At 40.7% G+C, this 18,304-nt stretch overlaps 1 protein-coding gene across 14 annotated transcripts in view; it reads right to left on the bottom strand.

Moving 5' to 3' along the window:
• The window catches only part of Cfap44 (cilia and flagella associated protein 44), an 87,953-nt gene that overhangs the window by 46,191 nt on the left and 23,458 nt on the right, over positions 1 to 18,304 (bottom strand). For 11 of the 14 annotated variants that reach the window (XR_003951775.1, XR_003951774.1, XR_003951772.1 and 8 more), the window contains 9 exons: positions 17,170 to 17,379; positions 16,305 to 16,415; positions 15,224 to 15,382; positions 14,014 to 14,256; positions 6,542 to 6,687; positions 4,302 to 4,572; positions 3,030 to 3,085; positions 2,698 to 2,860; positions 935 to 1,065 (listed from right to left, as the gene is read on the bottom strand). Coding sequence is in view for 7 of the 14 variants with exons in the window: in XM_011245864.3 (XP_011244166.1) it covers positions 935 to 1,065; positions 2,698 to 2,860; positions 3,030 to 3,085; positions 4,302 to 4,572; positions 6,542 to 6,687; positions 14,014 to 14,256; positions 15,224 to 15,382; positions 16,305 to 16,415; positions 17,170 to 17,379 (1,490 nt within the window). In the remaining 7 variants the exon portion in view is untranslated. Of the gene's footprint in view, positions 1 to 934; positions 1,066 to 2,697; positions 2,861 to 3,029; positions 3,086 to 4,301; positions 4,573 to 6,541; positions 6,688 to 14,013; positions 14,257 to 15,223; positions 15,383 to 16,304; positions 16,416 to 17,169; positions 17,380 to 18,304 lie in introns of those variants that run through there. The other 3 variants (XR_003951776.1, XR_003951777.1, XM_017316924.2) reach the window with 2 other exon arrangements.

Below are 18,304 nucleotides of genomic sequence, written 5' to 3'. Positions count from 1 at the left end.
TCTCTGTAGAAAGACTGGATTTTGAGGCTGGAGAGATGACTCAGTGGCTAAGAATACTTGCAGAGAACTGGAACTGAGTTCTTAGCACTTACAAACTCATAACTACCAACTTCCTGGGAGCCAGTGCCCTCTTCTGGTCTTCTTGGACACACACACAATTAAAAACAAAATAAATCTATAATAAAAGGAAAGACAGCTGCCGAGATCATTGTAGATGATCTTAGACATGTGTGAATGAGAAAAGCTAGATGCAAAAAAAAAAAAAAAAAAACCATTATTCAGCACTACGTTTATATGGAGTTTACAGATAAACATGGTCTCTAGCAATAAGAGTCCACATCAGAGAAAAGGTATGAGCTGAGAGGAGCCGTGAGCCACCTGGCATGAGGTAAATGTTCTCAATCCTAATGGGAATCATACACACATGAACTGATGAGCATTAATGAAAGTATTGACTGGGCTGTTCTGTGAAGATGTGTACACTCCACTATCTATAAATCAAACCTCCAAACAAAACAAAAAGAGGGTTTTTTTCCTGGGAAGACAGACTGGCATGTACAAGTGATTAGACAGAAGTGTGCTAAATTTTACTATGCGTCTTCTAACCATGTTCGATTTGGGGTTTTTTTAAAGCATGGAAGCCTTCATAGATGTGTTTTAATTTGGCATAAAATAAATAGTTTGTTAAAATAGAAACCAAATAGGCATTGTAAATATAAAAACTATAATGGTCACCCAAATTCCTAACATGTAACTAGAAGGAAAGAACCAACAGCAGAGGGAGACACCATCAGCAGGAGGGTTGCTTGAGGTGTCAACTTGTTTCCTGGGCACTTCACACAACGGCTCCTCTGGCCACCTTGTGGACATCACAACACACAACTCTATCCAAAGGTTGTGCTTTCAGACATCTGAATGTGTGGGACGGACACACCTGTCCTGCAGCTTCTTCAGACCGAGCTCGTGTTTCTGTTTTTCCCAAGCTAGTTCCTTTTCCACTTGTTCTATTTTCAAACTTGTTTTCTTGTGGATCTCAGCGTGAATTTTGGCATCAATATTGAAATCCTGCAGGTTAAGTAGGTTTCTTTATCAAAAAAGTTCTTATTTTGTTTTTAAATTACATTCTCTCTCTCTCTCTCTCTCTCTCTCTCTCTGTCTCTGTGTATGTGTGTGTGTGTGTGTGTGTGTGTGTGTGTGTGTGTGTGTGTGTGTGTGTGTGCACTCGCACACGTACACACACACACGCACACACACACAAGTAAAAGGCCAGGGTCATTCCCCAAAAGCCAGACACTTTTTCTCTTGAGACAGTCTCTCACTCAGACCTGGAGCTTGCCAGTTAGGCCAGGGTGGCTGTCTTACAAGCCCCAGGGATATATTTGTCTCTGTGCCCCCCCCCCCGCCCCCGGAAGGGCTAGTATTATTAGCACGCTCCACCACGCCTGCTTCTTATGAGACTACTGGGGATTGAACTAAAATTCTCATACTGACTAAGCCATTTCCTTAGGCCCTCTATGAGACTTTTAACAATAATTCTGTTTAGGAAATAGTTGAAAATGAAATAAAGGGGCTGGAGAGACGGCTCCATGGTTAAGAGTATTTGCTGCTTTTTCAGAGGACCTGGGTTTGGTTCCCAACATTCACATCTTGACTTAAAATCATCTGTAATCCCAGTTCCAGGGAACTGAAAGCCTCATCTGGCCTCCATGAACATTAGACATGCACATGAAACATGTATATACATGCAGACCAAAACTCTTGTACATAAAACTTTTGAAGAGTGAAAGAAAAAACAATGCAGCCCAATTATTAGCAGGTGTATTAAGTTTTACAGTAAAATCACAGAAGAAATGAATGCAAGATTGGCTTAAATACTTTTGGGATTTGTCCTCATAACGACAGCTACGCTGTCATCTTTTAGAAGCTCTGCGATTCAGCCCCGGCATGACTCTTCCAGAAATATAATGGCTTAGTTAAAATGAAACAACAGAGAGTCAAACAATTCATGTATCCTCCCAACAGGTAAGCTACATTTCAACACTTGTTTTTATTTTGTTACTGAATGCAGAAAAAGCACATCAGAGAAGTAGCCGAGTCCAGCGGTCAACTTTGTGGTGCGCATAGCCTCATTGGCTTCCATCCCAACTGGGTTAAGTTTTATAGCCCATGAGGGGATGCAAATACATTGTCTGTTAAAAGATTTAATGATGATGTCCTGGTTTGCTTTCCTGTTGCTTTGACAAACACCACAATCAAAAGCAATTTGGGGGAGGAACTAGATTACTTAGCATACACCTCAGGTTACGGACCATGAAGGATAGGAGACAGGGCAGGCACCAAGCAGGAAGGAAAGCAGGAGGCACAAGGGAATGTTGATCACTGTTGGCCCTCTCCTTCACACTCATCCAGTTGTCTTGTTTCTCCTAAGACCACCTGCTTAGGGATGGTGATGTCTGCCCACATTGGGATGAAGCATCTTTCTTCGATCGACATCAAGACAATGCCCCTGACGGATGTGGCACAGGCCAGTCTGGGTCTGGGAAATCCCTAAGCTGAAACTCCATCAGAAAACTTTAGGCTGTGTAAAGCTGACAATGGGAGCTATCTAGGACACATGATTTTCCCATATCGTCGTTGCCAAATAGGAGTCCCTATCCAGAAATAATGTTAAAGTAAAAGTCCTTCATTTAGACTCACCGTCCTTTGGAACTGCATATGCGCTGGTAACTCTTTATTCAACTCTAACAGCTTCCAAAACTCATTCCTCAAAATTTTTATTTGTTCTCTCTTGTGAGCTTTTAGTTCTTCTACTTTCTTCATTAACTTGTCATGCTCTCGTTTCTTCCTGGCGTTCTCAATGCTGAAAGCAGACACGCAAAACAGCCATCATTCCAGGTACAGAAATGGCATCAGAGAAAATTAGCATTCAATAACTTCAAAATTCATTTGGCTTGCTCAGTGTCTGCCAAAAGTCGGTTTGTTTGGAAGGAAGCTTGGGCCTGATCACTAGCTATGGTGATTTTTCATACCTGTAGGCTTTGGGATCTTCGATGTCTTCTGGAGCGGCCTCTGATTCAATCCCAAACTGTCAAAAGAGGGAAAACATCAGTTTTCAGCAACTGTGGTCAGGTTACCTACACAAAATCTGCACAAGACCAAGCCAGTCAAACTTCCATCGTGGGTGGAGGAGGGGCCCCTGAGGCCTCACCCTCAGCAGAGGAGCTACTAGCAAATTCAGGCTGCTGAGGGAGGGTGACTCTCCTCTGTGGACTTGGTGGGTGGCATGTTGCCCATGTCCCAGTGGCTGTCCCCACATCTGTGTGCACAGGGGCAGCACTAACTAGACTTACAGTTCTAGTAATAACAATACTAAGAAAAGGATATGATGTTGAAAGGAAAATTGAGTAGGGGACAATGGGAGCATTTCAGGGAGGTAGTGGTGAATGGATATGATCAAAACGCATTATATAAATACATAAAGTTAGCAGAGAACATCCTTAAACTTTAAAAGAGAAGCCATGATGTATTCTAGCTGTGTGAGTAAAGTGGAAGTACAATGGCCTTCTCAGGAAGTAAAGCCCGATTGCAAACCATATCTCACTACTGACTGGATTAAAGTGGTTTATGTTTGCTACCTGTTTTCTAGAAGCAAAGAGAAATCTTAAGGAGGTAATAGTAACACACCAAGAATTGGGGTAACTCTCGAGTTTTTCACATAAATGTCTAGGGCTCAATTAAAAAAAAAAGGCACACCAGGAGGACAAGATTTGACAGAAAAAAATCAGAAGAAAAGAGACTGAATGACAAGCCTTATCAATAGGAGAGTTCTTAAGATGTATGTCAGAACAACTCTGATTAACATGTTAAAGGCGGTTGGAGGCCCTGTAGAAAACCTTGGACGTCGATTAGAGTATATTGACAAGTAAATAACTGCAAAACATAGATCTGAAAAATTTTGCCCATTTTGAAGAAGAAAAAGAAACTTTGTCTAAGAGAGTGATGGATAAAGAAGTCCTGATGCAGTCTTTTTAAAGGTGAAGAGCTGCAAAACCTTAATAAAAATAAGAGTTCAATGCCATTATTATTTTATCTAGAATCTCCAGAAAGTCAAATTTATAATGTCATAGGAAGACTAGATTGTTATGGATATTATGGGCTGTAATAAGATTACATTATGAGGTTAATATATATAACTTAGTCTCAATATTATATTGAAAGATTTCAACAGTACTTCATCACTTTATTTTAAAATCAAGTCTGCCATTATTATTAGGTGACTAATTGGCTAATTGCTTACATACCCTGGGTGATGGTACTTTGGCTTTGATTCCTTTCGGGACAATAAATTCAGAAAAAATGTCGAAAACAAAGATATTACCATCTTCCCCAGCCGTCAGCAAATACTGGTCATCAAAACTCGAAGTGATACTTTTAATAGATCCATAATTATTGTCATGCACATTGAAATGCCAGTAGTGCTGCAAACTGACCAGGAAGGGGTCGTTCTCACTTAAGACATACACTCGAATCGCTCCATTTGTCATCCCGCAGAACATCATAGTTTGGTCATTACTATGAGACAAAAAGAGTAAAATATTATTCTCATAACCTGTGAAATAATGTTTTTTATTTTCTTTTTATGTAGTGGGTGATGGGATCCCAGAAAGAGTGAAATTCTGAGTGACTGTATATTTTGACAGGAGTATGACCTTTTGAGGGCTACAAGGCCAATCAACCCATGAGAAGTTGTCAGAGTTCTTGTCCAAGCTGGCCAGGCTCAAGATGAGTACTTACAAGGGACTGATCAATGCATGCAAAAACTAGAACTGTGCCTTCTCCGCTGAGGTGTTCACAGCCTGAGACTGATGGCCAACAGAGACCTCCTACCAAGGTGAGCTGAGCCCTAGCCACCTAGTAAACACGCGGATGTTCCAAGTCTGCTGGGTAGCATTAGAGAACCCCACTTGATCCCCTCTTCACTGTCTGAGTATCTGTGTGTCTGTCCTTTCTGCATTCCCTCACCATCCCCCATCAGGGTTCGAAGACCCAAGCTGAGCAGGACATGGCATATTGATTTATTGAGCTGTTATTGAGGGGTTGGTTTTCCTTTTTCCGACTGTGGATCTGAGGGACTGAACTCTCTGGTACCTTTACCCACTGAGGCATCTCTCAGCTGAACGATGTTTAACTGTAAATAACAATGATGTTAAAAACTAAGTTGCAGTTGGGTGGTGGCGGCGCACGCCTTTAATCCCAGCACTTGGGAGGCAGAGGCAGGCAGATTTCTGAGTCCGAGGCCAGCCTGGTCTACAAAGTGAGTTCCAGGACAGCCAGGGCTACACAGAGAAACCCTGTCTCCAAAAAACAAAACAAAACAAAACAAAAGAACTAAGTTGCATATTACCAAAATGCATACGCTCAAGTCTTACACGCAAGACTCTGAAGTGTCACTATATTGCAAGTTCAGGACTTGGAAAGAGGTGAGTAAACTAAAGATGAGAGCATAACGAGAAATACTAATCCAGCCTGGCTGGTACCCTTGTAAAAGAAGACAAGCAAGCCATAGAGAGGCACGAGGGCTAGCATGCACGGAGGAACAGTCAAGAGAAGGCTCAACAATAAGGCATTTAGAAGAAAACCACAGAATGACTACATGAGAAACTGCATTTGTCAACGCCACAAACTTGGAGCTCTGGTCTTCAGAGCATAAAAGTATAAGGTACTGCTGCTTAAGTCACACCTCATGGGGTGTTTCTGTCACAACAGTAGCTCTAGTGAGATAGTACAAAAGAGAGAGGGAGGGAGAGCAGCTTTGAAAGTCTAAGTTCCAGGCCTCAGAAGGACTGGCAATTGGGCTCAGTTCTCACTTTAGTAAACCGATACGGGCTCAGTTTATCATTTCTTCAGAGTCACTGTAAGCCTGGTCCTTGGTTTGCTTAACATGAAATCACATCTTTGTGTGTAAATGAAGACAGATTTATGTGATAAACAGAAACTGCCATACAACAACCCCTGACCCGAAACCTGTGGGGTTGAAATAGAATTTCAAGACTAGGTCTCGCTTTAATTTTATTTGCTCATTTGAATTAATCGAAAATCCTTTCACTTGACTAGATCTTTTAAAAGTAACAATTCCAGTTATGGCCGGTACTCTTATCAGCCTGAAAGGGTCTAGTATCTCCAGGGAGACCGCCTTCAGGGAACGCCTGTAAGGAATTCTCTCCATTACTTTAAGGGACAAGGAAATACCAGAGTAATGGTGGGTGGGACCATTCCTACAGCAGGGGATTCTGCTGTGTATAAAAGACAAGAGCAGCCGAACACTCATTTATATTCATGGCTCTCCCCATTCTGACTTCAGATGTGGTGTCATCCTGCTGCCTTGACGGACTGTACCTTCTAGGCGAGCTAAAAATAAACCCTTTCTTTCTTCAGGTGTTTCTTTCAGGAGAGTTTATTACAGCAAAGGGGAAAGAGGCCAGGCGTCCGGGATGCACAGAAACACTGACGACCCTAAGATCCTTGGTAAAGTTCTTTTCACCTGAAAGTGATATTTCTGATGGGGTTGTCTTCTGTATTCTCAAGAACTCGGAAATCAAATGGTTCATTTTCCTGTTTTTGGAAATCACTGTTGTGGAGATATGACGGAAACTGACAGTGATAGAGAAAGCCAGCATCATAGTTGCCCTGGAAGATAAAAAGCACAAAAGGTGATTTGTGAACGCAGTACGCACCTCATTCCTCGAGGGTTTTCTTGTCTGTTTGTTGGTTTGTTTTTAATTTGGATGGTTAAAGGTAGATATTATTTACATAAAGCAACTCCATTACCCATTAATATGCAATTATGTAATTATAGTGATTAGTTTCTACTGCAGAAGTCAGCACAGGAGAAGTTTTGCCTCTGGGAATCAAATTAATGGGATGTTATGATTTGGAGTGATATTCTGCATAAACAGTATCCTAAAACAATAGGTTTTCCAGTCATTGTTTCCACACTTACTTTCCAGGTTGGAGTAAATTTAAATACTATTAATGTTCCAGGAAAGGCAATTTGGGGGAAGAGGGGAGTACGTCACTACACAGTGAAGCAGTATTAATAATTTGTAGCAACTACATTGCTCTAACTTGCTTTCTTTCTCTGTACGGATGGGACCATAAATAAAGGAAGTGGATTAAATGCCTGGACATCTACACATGAAATAAATGAATGAATAACTAACATAGAGAAAGTAAGAAAATTATTAGCCCAGAATTAGAAAACTAAGTTTTCACTCTGGGCAGTGGCAGACTGGAATGTTTGAGTTAAACCTGCCCACTGGGGATAATCAGGGAAGAAAATAACACAACTCTTGTTTGAAAGCCTTGAGGGCAACCCAGGCAGTAAGAGAACTAGGTGAGAGTGGAGATCAGGAGCAAGCCTGGCACTTCCTGAAGCAGATAAATTGGTGATGGATACAGAGACAAAGAAGCTGAAAGAGTCGACCTGCAGCTCCTTGGACTTATCACAGGGCCAACTCTCTCCATCCCAAAGGGGAGGAAGAGGACATTATACTTAGATTTTCCGCTGGACTCTATTAAAACCCTAGAGTACCATTGCAGAGGAGATGATAGGGATGGTGTGGGGAGAAAAGTGATGTTATTTTGCTACATGCTCAAGTTGTCAGACTGCTTTATAGATATTTGTGAATACCCAGAGACTTGAGTTACTTTTGTACTTGGTCAGAGAAGTTCTTCTTACAGTGGGCAGTGGCTAGTTAATATGCTCAAATAGTTATGTGTGTTCATCTACATCGGCCTTCTCCACCCTATCCAAGGCTCTGGGAACACTGTGGAAGAGGGGGCAGAGAGTGTGTGACAGGTGGCAGATCGGAAGGAGAGCCAAGAAATGCTAACTCGTGGAGAGCCAAGAAATGCTAACTCGTGGATGAGGCATGGCTGTTGTGCATATCAGCTCAGAGCAACTGGGGTCAGGTTTCCTACACAAAATCTGCACAAGACCAAGCCAGTCAAACTTCCATCGTGGGTGGAGGAGGGGCCCCTGAGGCCTCACCCTCAGCAGAGGAGCTACTAGCAAATTCAGGCTGCTGAGGGAGGGTGACTCTCCTCTGTGGACTTGGTGGGTGGCATGTTGCCCATGTCCCAGTGGCTGTCCCCACATCTGTGTGCACAGGGGCAGCACTAACTAGACTTACAGTTCTAGTAATAACAATACTAAGAAAAGGATATGATGTTGAAAGGAAAATTGAGTAGGGGACAATGGGAGCATTTCAGGGAGGTAGTGGTGAATGGATATGATCAAAACGCATTATATAAATACATAAAGTTAGCAGAGAACATCCTTAAATTTTTAAAAGAGAAGCCATGATGTATTCTAGCCGTGTGAGTAAACCGGAAGTACAATGGCCTTCTCAGGAAGTAAAGCCCGATTGCAAACCATATCTCATTACTGACTGGATTAAAGTGGTTTATGTTTGCTACCTGTTTTCTAGAAGCAAAGAGAAATCTTAAGGAGGTAATAGTAACACACCAAGAATCGGGGTAACTCTCGAGTTTTTCACATAAAATGTCTAGGGCTCAATAAAAAAATAATAAGTAGGCACACCAGGAGGACAAGATTTGATAGGGAAAAATAACCAGAAGAAAAGACAGATCAATGAGACTGAATGACAAGCCTTATCAATAGGAGAGTTCTTAAGATGTATGTCAGAACAACTCTGATTAACATGTTAAAGGCGGTTGGAGGCCCTGGGGAAAACTTTAGAAGCCTGTTGGAATATATTAACAAGTAAATAATAGAAAAGTGGAAATACCAGAATTGAAGATAGAATGGTAGGAATTAACCTCTTAGGGTCCGGAGAGATGGCTTAGCAGCTGAGGTAGGGGCTTCTTACTTTTCCAAAGAACTTAAGTTTCATTCACAACACCCAAGTCGGTTGATTGGTTCAAAACAATGTTATAAATCCATTTCCGGGAGAAATGAATCCCCCTTCTGGCCTCCTCCAGAACTTACACTCATGGGCATATACTCTTGCACACACCCGCACGTATGTGTATAAATTACATACATAAAAACAAAATATTTATAAAAAACGAGATAAAAAATTGAATAGAATGGTTTTACAGAAACTAAATACAAATGAGAATTAAAATCTAATAACAACCCCTCCCTAAACCCTAACCCTAACCAACATAGGGAAAGACTTGAATAGATTGTTCTTTAATGAAACAATACAAATGTCCAAGGACCACAGGAACAGACAGTCTGCACCACCAGTCACTGAGGAAATGCAGGTCCAGAGCTTCAGGAGGGAGCCATGTTCACACCCCTTGGGATGACTACAGTCAAAAATAAAATCCAGCCAGTCTACGTAAGAATATGGAGAAATTATAACCCTTTTGTGTTCTTGGTGTTCATGTGAAATGGTATGCCCGCTGTGGAAAACTGGATAGCTCTGAAATAAATAGAGTAGAATTATCATATGGTCCAGTCATTCTCCTTCTATACACATAGCTGACATAATCAGAAGCAGAGTCTCAAAGAGATATTTAAAACCCCATGTGTACAAAGCGTTATTCCCATCAGCCAAAGGGTAGACATGATCTATGTGTTTGCCAGCGGTTGAATGGTTAAGCAAAAATGTGGCTAAATACTTACAATCCAATAGTATCAAGCTTTGAGAAGGGAAGATATTCTGACATACTCTGTGGAATGAATGAACCTGGAGAACATTATGATGTTCTGGCTGCAAAGACCATGACATGAGGAAGAAGCAAAAGTCAAAGAGTCAGGGAGTAGACTGACGGCTGTCTGCGGTTGGAGGAATAGGAGAGTGGGGGACTCTTGGCTGGTGAGAATTAAATATCTGTGTTACACCAAGCTCGACTACTAATCAAGAAGCTATGTCCAAATGACACCCACGGGCAAAGGAAAAATTCATTTCTCCAATGGAGTCCCACTTGGTATACAACCCATACTTAAGGGCAGTCTGCATGCCCAGCAGGAGATGACCAACATAAGACGAGCCCAAGGGTATTATTAGAGACTTCATTTCATATTTCGATGTTTAGGCATGTTTTAGCCTTCCTGGTATTTTCCTTGTATACTATGATTTCTAATTTTGTGTTTTTATAGGTTTTATGAATGTGTGTGTGTGTGTGTGTATGCACACTCATTTCTTGTGCTTTTTTGGTATTTTGTTGGTTTTTAATTCTTGTTTATTTGTTTAATTTGACTGTTTTCTTAAGAGAGAGAGAGAGAAAGAAGGTATTGAGTCGAGAGAGTCGGGAGGTAGAGAGTATCTGGGAGGAAATGAGGAGGGGAAACCTATGATAAGAATATATTGAATTGAAGATTTTTATTTTCAACAAAAGATTTTCTATGTTACAGGTATAAAGAGGTCATAGAGATGGGTGGCAGTAATTATTGTGTGACATTGCAAATATATTTGTTATCATTTAACTGTATATTTAAAATGGTTAAGGCCGTGAATTTATATATTTTGCCACATTTTTAAAATTGGGGTTCCAGTATTTTTACATAGATGCATAAAAAGAGACAGACAGACAAGTGGTAGGGTACTAGCTGAGTGGAAGGCAACGATGATTTTGAAAAATGTTTCATTAAAGCTTTGTTTTCTGGGGGGAGGCAAAGAGACTTTAAGACACAGGGAGGAAGGGAGGGAGGGAGAGAATTTATCATTAGCAAACCTATTCTTAAAAAATATGTTAAAACTACTTTTTTCAAACAAAAGATATAGACATGAATTATAACAAGAAGAAAAAATAAAGTAGTATTGGCAATTGAAAACAATAACAAATTATTTTCTGGGAATTTAAACATATATAAATATAAGACATAAGCCTGCAAGATGCCTTAATGGATGGAAGCACTGGCTGTACAAGCCTAATGATCTTTGGCTGGAGTCCAATCCCCAGAAGGCACAAAAAGACAGTTGTGATAGCTCACATCTGCAATCCCAGAACTTATACAGGGAGGAAGACACAAGAGAGTCAACTGAGGTCACCTAGTCTGGAGTCCAAGAGAATGGTAAAAACAAGAGAGATGCTGTCGCAACAAAGTAAAAGGACAGAACTGACTCCCAAAAGTTGTCCTCTCATCTCCATCAGCACTGTGGTACATGTAGAGCTACATCCATGCACACATCATGAATACAATGGAAGATAGGTAGTGGATGGATGGATGGATGGATGGATGGATGGATGGATGGATGGATGGATAGATGGATGGATGGATAGACAGACAGACACTTAGACAGACAGACAGGCAGACAGACAGACATAGACTAATAGATAAAAATACAAAACAAAGTAAGGTTATCTCTGTTACATCTGACGTTAAAGCTTTCTAAGATTCTTTTCCTCTGTAATTAGTCAAATAATAGATTTATGTAAAACTGTAAGTCAAATGTATATTGTGATCCTTTAGAATAGCAAAAGAAGGTATAAATAATAACCATACAGAGCAGGACAATCTGCCCAAGCTTCCACTGGATAAGTAAAGTTAAAAAAAAAGAATTAGAGAACTGACATAACAAATAGAAATAATTAGTAAGGTGGGAGATATAAGCTAAAATATGTCAGTAATTATATTAAATGTAAATGGACATAATGTTTTTGCTAAAGACAAAGGTTATCCTACAGGATTGAAATAAATCCTAATTCTGCCATGTGCTGGTTGTTTATGAAGACATACTTTTGCTAAAATTATGAAAAGGTCAAGAACATGGAAGAATCCTTGGTAACTCTTGGAGTTTGGTCTTATAAGTGAATGAACAATTGACTCCATTATTGCGATGAAAATATGCCAGGTTTGCTTGCTTTAAATGTAGTTTAAAAGTCATGGTCTGGGATCTGTGGATATAGCTCAGTGAGAGATCATCTGCTTAGAATGTATGAAGTCCTGGGTCTCATTCTCAGCATTAGAAACAGGATTTGGTGGGGCATGATCATTTTGAAATGCTAACTATAGTTGGCAAAGAAAATGTACAGGTGTGATGTTGAAGAGGGAATTCAGTAAGAGATAAATACTTGACACATGTGGGTAGATAAACAATATTTAAAGTTGTTAGAGAAAATTAGCTTAGTTAAGAAAGTGGGGAGGGGCTAGATCAAACTTTGAGGTCCTCTGAATTACAATGTATATTTTACAACTTATTTAAAAAAAAAAAAAGATACCATCAAAAGGAGCTTGGAGAGAGAGAGAGAGAGAGAGAGAGAGAGTGTGTGTGTGTGTGTGTGTGTGTGTGTGTGTGTGTGTATGTGTGTGTGTGTGTGTGTAACATTCTGGAGGCCAAGAGGAGGTAAGGATGCAGTTTGGTGATAGAGTGGATGCCTAGCATGCATGAGACCCTGGGTTCAAGACCCAGCACCACGAAACAACCATGTGGTCATGATGATGTATTGGAAGCCTCAAGAAGGAGGGGGAAGGGTCAACAGGCCAAATCCACAGCAAAACAATCACTAAGGCTGGCAGTGTGATAATCACTGAAGAAATGGAGCGGTGAAGATCAAACCTCAACTGGAGATGCTGTGTGTGTGTGTGTGTGTGTGTGTGTGTGTGTGTGTGTGTGTGTGTGTTATGTTGGGGGGGATTGTCAGAAATTCCAGAAACTTCATATGCTGATGGAAAGAATTGAATTCTAAAAGACAGGAATTGATGATATACATTAAGTAGGGTGTTTCAGGAGCAAAATCACAGGGAGGGTGTGAAGGAGAAGGAATAGACCTAAGAGGCTTTCTGGAACACTGCCCTGGGCGAGTTGCTAAGCAACATCCACCCGTTATAACAACAGGCAAAGCAGAGATCTAGCAGAGCCAGAGCTGAGAAAAGATTGGGAGATTCCTTCTGACTTCCCTCTGTGAACAAAATGTGAGTGTCTGGAGAGACGGGAAAGTTGCAAAATGCTTGTGGGAAGAATTTGTTCAACTAATAACTTGCAAAGTAAATACTTAACTGGTGGGAGAACTGACCACCAGTGTGAGTCCTGATTTCAAGCCCTGGAGTTATGACTTCAGAATGAAGCTGGCTTTTCTAGAGTAGGCATATGGCTGCTAAAGCAAGAAGAGGAGTCCCTTTGTGATCTGTGCTTTACTTCATGGTGGGGCTTAGTGCCTAAGAGCATGGGCCATGGACACAGTGTATCAGAGAACATACCTTAGTTCCACTTCATTGAAGATGTCACTTAAGAGCTCCACACCATGGTTTCAAGAGACTAGGACCAAGTATGAATTGGTAGTAATAATCTTTCCATATAATTTTAAGCCAGTTACTTGGGGAAGGCATGAGTGTCTGCGTGTGTGTGTGTGTGTGTGTGAGAGAGAGAGAGAGAGAGAGAGAGAGAGAGAGAGAGAGAGAGAACACGTGCACACATTCAGAAGCAAAAACTGTAACATCTATAATGAAAATCTTACTTTGTAATATATTGAGAGAATGTTTTGTGAGAAGACTATATGATATACAAGTGGAAGACATATAACCCTCCACACACGTTGTGAAGCTCCCTCTTTCTTGTATCAGTCTTTGTAAGGTCTATTTGCTCTTCTTCCTTATTTGCTAAGTCCAGATTTTGACTGGGTAGAATAAGGAAAATATATAGATTCCTAGACCCCCATAGACCACACAGCCTGGATGTAAGCAGATTGTTACTGTACAGTTCTGCCACAAATACTATTGTTTTCAAAGTTAAAAAACAAACAAACAAACAAAAACCAGACTCGGGAGAACAGGACTCCTAGGACCTCTGACCCTCTACTCTTGGTTTGTCCCCTCTTTGGTCTTTCTGTACAGGTGAGTTAGGCCTTGAATGACAACAGATACAAAAGCCAGACAAATTTAAAAGAGATGTTAAGATGATGTATTTTTAAAAAAATGACCATCTAAAACTTACAGCTACATGACTAGTCTAAAATTAAATTCTCAATGTATGCGTATGGATGAACGGGGTGAGAAAAACAGCAACCGTAACCTGGACTGGAGAAGGGATTGTTACTTACCAACGACACCCAGAACTTCCCTGGCTCCGAGTAAAAGCCACACAGGATAGGGGAGGGTGTTGGTGGCATGAAGATCTCAGGCAGCGGCGGCTCCTCCTCTTCCCCTTCCTCACTGGTCTCCTCCTCTGGTATTTCCTCTTCTCCAAAGGCTTCCCTCTCTTCTGCTAGCTTCATCCTCCTTTCTAACTTTTCCTTCTCCTTCAACATCTTCTGTTGTTCTCTCCTTTGTACTTCTAAAAATCTCTTTAAAAAAAAAAAGAAAGATAATAAATAGACATTTTTAAAAGTGTGTTATTTTGTGTGTGAGCATGACAAAGATTGTGGAAAGAAGATGGGTTCTAGAAACCCCACAGTTCCTATATTTACATAAATTACCCTTTGGGAATACAATTTTTATCATTAAAATTCAAATCTTTATGATTTCCATTTAATCTCCTTGATACCCATTTCATTGAAATCGTTTGAACTTCTCTTTCCTTCAAGAGAAGGGAAGTTTTGATTTTTCCCACAGAGCCTGCCACCATCGACCTAGGAACCACGTGGTTTAAAATAGCCAATGAGAAGCTTGTTTCTGGCTTCCATAACCCTGTGGTGTAGGTACTCGATATCACCATCTGTCCAACGTAGAGTTCCCCAACTTCCTATTCACCCCTGAGAACTACCCTCCCGACTTGTATGATCTCTTCACACCATCCTCTGTTCACAAAAGATCGCAGTGGCTCAAACTGACCTGGCTTGGCCGGTTTCTAAAGAGACCTTCGCTATCTGCATGCATCTCTGCCGCATCTCCTACAAACTGCATGCTGCCATTTCAACCAGCCATTCTTCGTCGTGAAAACGCTGACAACTGTCTAAATAGTGGCAGCCCTAGAGCTTTTCTCTCTCTTCCTCTCATTCTCTCAGACATCTTCCCATCTTCTGAGTATAAATCGTCAATTCCAGGTCGCCATTTTTCATCCCCCCCTCATGCCTCCATCAGCAACGTCACCCCCTTCACACTCCCTGAGGCTCCTCTCTTTGTACCTGGATTGTAGTTCCCTCTCCACCACTGTCTCCTGCTAGTTAGCCACCTTCTTACCACCAGTGTATAAGCTCCTGCTGGCCAGGATCTGCTTTATTTTGCTTGTAATCTCCCAAGAATCTCTTAGAGGATATTGCATCTCCAAGTGGACGAAAGGACAGGAGGTAATGGTTCAAGAAGATCTCATACCAAAATCTTAGATTTGACACTCGTGAAATGGAAGCATCGGAGGAACACGTTCGGGATTGCAAACGTGATAACATTCTGGTCATCTACGTCCTTAATGGTTGGGCATAGACTTTCAAGAATGTAGCCATTCTCACAGATGATCAATAAAGTTTTTTCAGGCTAAAAAAGGAAAAAAAGAAAGGAAAGAAGGAAGATTATGTATATCACTTACATGTAGGCATTTTTTTTTACAAGTTCAAAGCCAGTGAGAATATCGCAATCATTTTTTAAAGGTGCTACCCCACAGGCCTAGTCACAAATGATTATTGTGTCACTAGTATTAATTACTCTCATGTAATTATTCATTACTAACCTGAAGACTAAAATTAGATTTTTCATTTGTTTCCTTTAAAGATACCATGACTTGGCTGGGGAGTGGTGGTGCATGCCTTTAATCCCAGCACTTGGGAAGCAGAGGCAGGCGGATTTCTGAGTTCAAGGCCAGCCTGGTCTACAGAATGAGTTCCAAGGAGCCAGGGCTGTACAGAGAAACCCAAGCCAAACAAAACAAAACAAACAAAAAAAAACACCAAATAAATAAATAAATAAACAAACTATGACTTATTTCCATAGCCAAATACGTGATTGTGAAATCTGTTAGCCCAAAGAGCAAAGTGTTCTAGGCTAAAAGCACCGAGGAAAATCTGTGGTGTGAATGTCTGCTCAACTAGGTCATTCCTGACAATGCATCCTAACCCCGTCTCTCTGGAAACCGATGCTGAAGGCAGGATAGGGAGGCATGAAGCTTTGAGGTTTCAAGGTGGCCATCTTGTGTGAGAGAAGGCACTGATAAGAGGCACCCAAGGGATGTGTGGAGCTCATTGAAATCACTATATTTGAGGGAGTTAATGATCTTCCTTGACGGACGATTGTCTCCTGCAGTCTTTGGTTACACTAGTGACAAATTAGGCAAAGTAGTCGGGGCAACTCTAGAATGGATTTTTGCCAAATAGCAATGAAGAAAATGTAGCCCAAAAAGGGGGAACCCCTATAACCACAAGACACTGCGATTTAATCTTGAGGATAAATGCTAATGACTTACATGACTGGCTGGAGACCACATCAACTGGCAAATGGGCCCAGGAGTGTTAAAAAAACCAATCGGCTTGTATTCTTTCTCCACATCAAAAAAGAAGACAGTCTTGTCTTCACTCTAGAAGAAAAAGGGACACGCCCACCCAATACATATTACTATGACAATAAGGTCATACAGCATTCTGTTTAATACCATAGAGCCTATCTAATTTATATTTATAGACTCAACAGTCACGTATTGTAGATTAATCTGAAATATATGTGTGCATATATATATATATATATATATATATATATGGTTTCAAATGTTTGATTCATCTTCCCAACCATTTCTGTTCATAGTCTAGAAATGTGACTACCATAAATGTGTCTATACATACGTATTTCTGTATATATAATTTCTAAAATAATTCCACAATACATCTGTTCACCTCTTACTTCCTATAGAATATAGAGTTATTTCCTTTATCTGAGGCAGGCTTTTGTTTTGGTTTGCATTTAGAGGGTGCCAGAGATCAAAGCGGAGCTGTCTACATGCTAGGCAAGAGCTCTCCCACTGAACTTTATGAACCTTACCTATGGCAGCCCTCCTTAAGAACACATGTATATTATAAACACATGTATATTATAAACTAATGGTTATAAGGAATTCATCCAGCATGATTTCCATCTGAAATTTTCTGTTCATTTAAAATAAGCATTAAAACTTAACTTATAAAACAGTTCTTAAATACCATACATAGACTGCACTGAAAGAAATAAGAAAAAATGTAGGTTAATTGTGGTAAGTAGGGCACGGTAGAGTAGGTGCAGATAAGAGGGAAGCTAAGTGTAGAGTTTCAATAGGAAATGAGAGGGACTCTCACACTTACCCCAGTGGCTAAGATATCCCCATCACGTTCATAAGCTAAAGCTGTAACTTCATCAGTATGGGGTTTGAAGACATATTTCAAATGTAACTCAGCATCTGGGATTTTCTTCCGTCCTGCATAAACTGTAAGTCCTTTTGGGTCAAAAAGTTCAAGAACTCGGACAACGCCGTCTTGGAATCCTACTACAATCTGTGATGCAGAAACGCTTACCTGGGTAAACAATCAAACACCCGGGACCTGCATTTAGTTAAGTAGTTGAAACACACACAAAAGTCACTCCACATCTTGCCTTGACCCGGGTAACTTAGCGTTGGCCGGTCTTTTCTACTCTTGGTTCAGTGTTATAGCAGTCTCCATCAGTTCCAGAACATTTACCTATTATGACCACAAGTAGGGTAATCTACGACAACTCAAGCTTCCAACAAGCAAACATGATAGCAAGCCTGCCTCCCATGTAGGAGGCACCTGCCACCAGCAGTTCTGGATGAACACAAGTAGACTGAGTGTCACCTGTTAACATGTAGATAAGTATAAAATATGATTAACATAGGTCTATAGGAAGGAAACACACAGCAAAGAAGCTAGGTTAGCTTGAGGACTCCCCTAAGGCAAAGATGGTTGGAGCTAAGATCTGAAGGATGCTTGGTCAAGAACGATGTACAAGAAGGTGAACAAGAATTGAATAGAATGGAGAAGAAATGCTACCATACGAACTGGAGGTAGACACTGGTGGACACCAGCATGCAGGATACCTTACACGGTACCACGGTACATTGAAGGTAGTCTTTATCCAAACAATGGGAAACCAGGCCAGTGTCATCCCTGAACAATGTTCCCTGTGATCTCATCCCCTTATTCTTGCTGTTAAAAAAAATCAATCACTCCCAAAATAGTCCCATGGTGTTTTATAATCATGCAAGGCCAGAAGATGCCTCAAATTCGACTGCATAGTGATTTCGCAAGACAGAGCTATGCCACGGGTAACACAAAACCAGATTTTCACCGCATGAAGTGATTTCTGCAATCTTTTAGGTAAAATAAACAACTTGAAATATTTATACTTCTAAAATTCTGAGCCAGAAAATAACTACATCTCTACAAGATATCACAGATTCAGCATATTTTCCAGTGTTTC

Source organism: Mus musculus, chromosome 16, assembly GCF_000001635.26.
Source record: "Mus musculus strain C57BL/6J chromosome 16, GRCm38.p6 C57BL/6J".
Lineage (NCBI taxonomy): Eukaryota > Metazoa > Chordata > Mammalia > Rodentia > Muridae > Mus > Mus musculus.
This window is presented reverse-complemented; position numbering and strand designations above follow the sequence as displayed.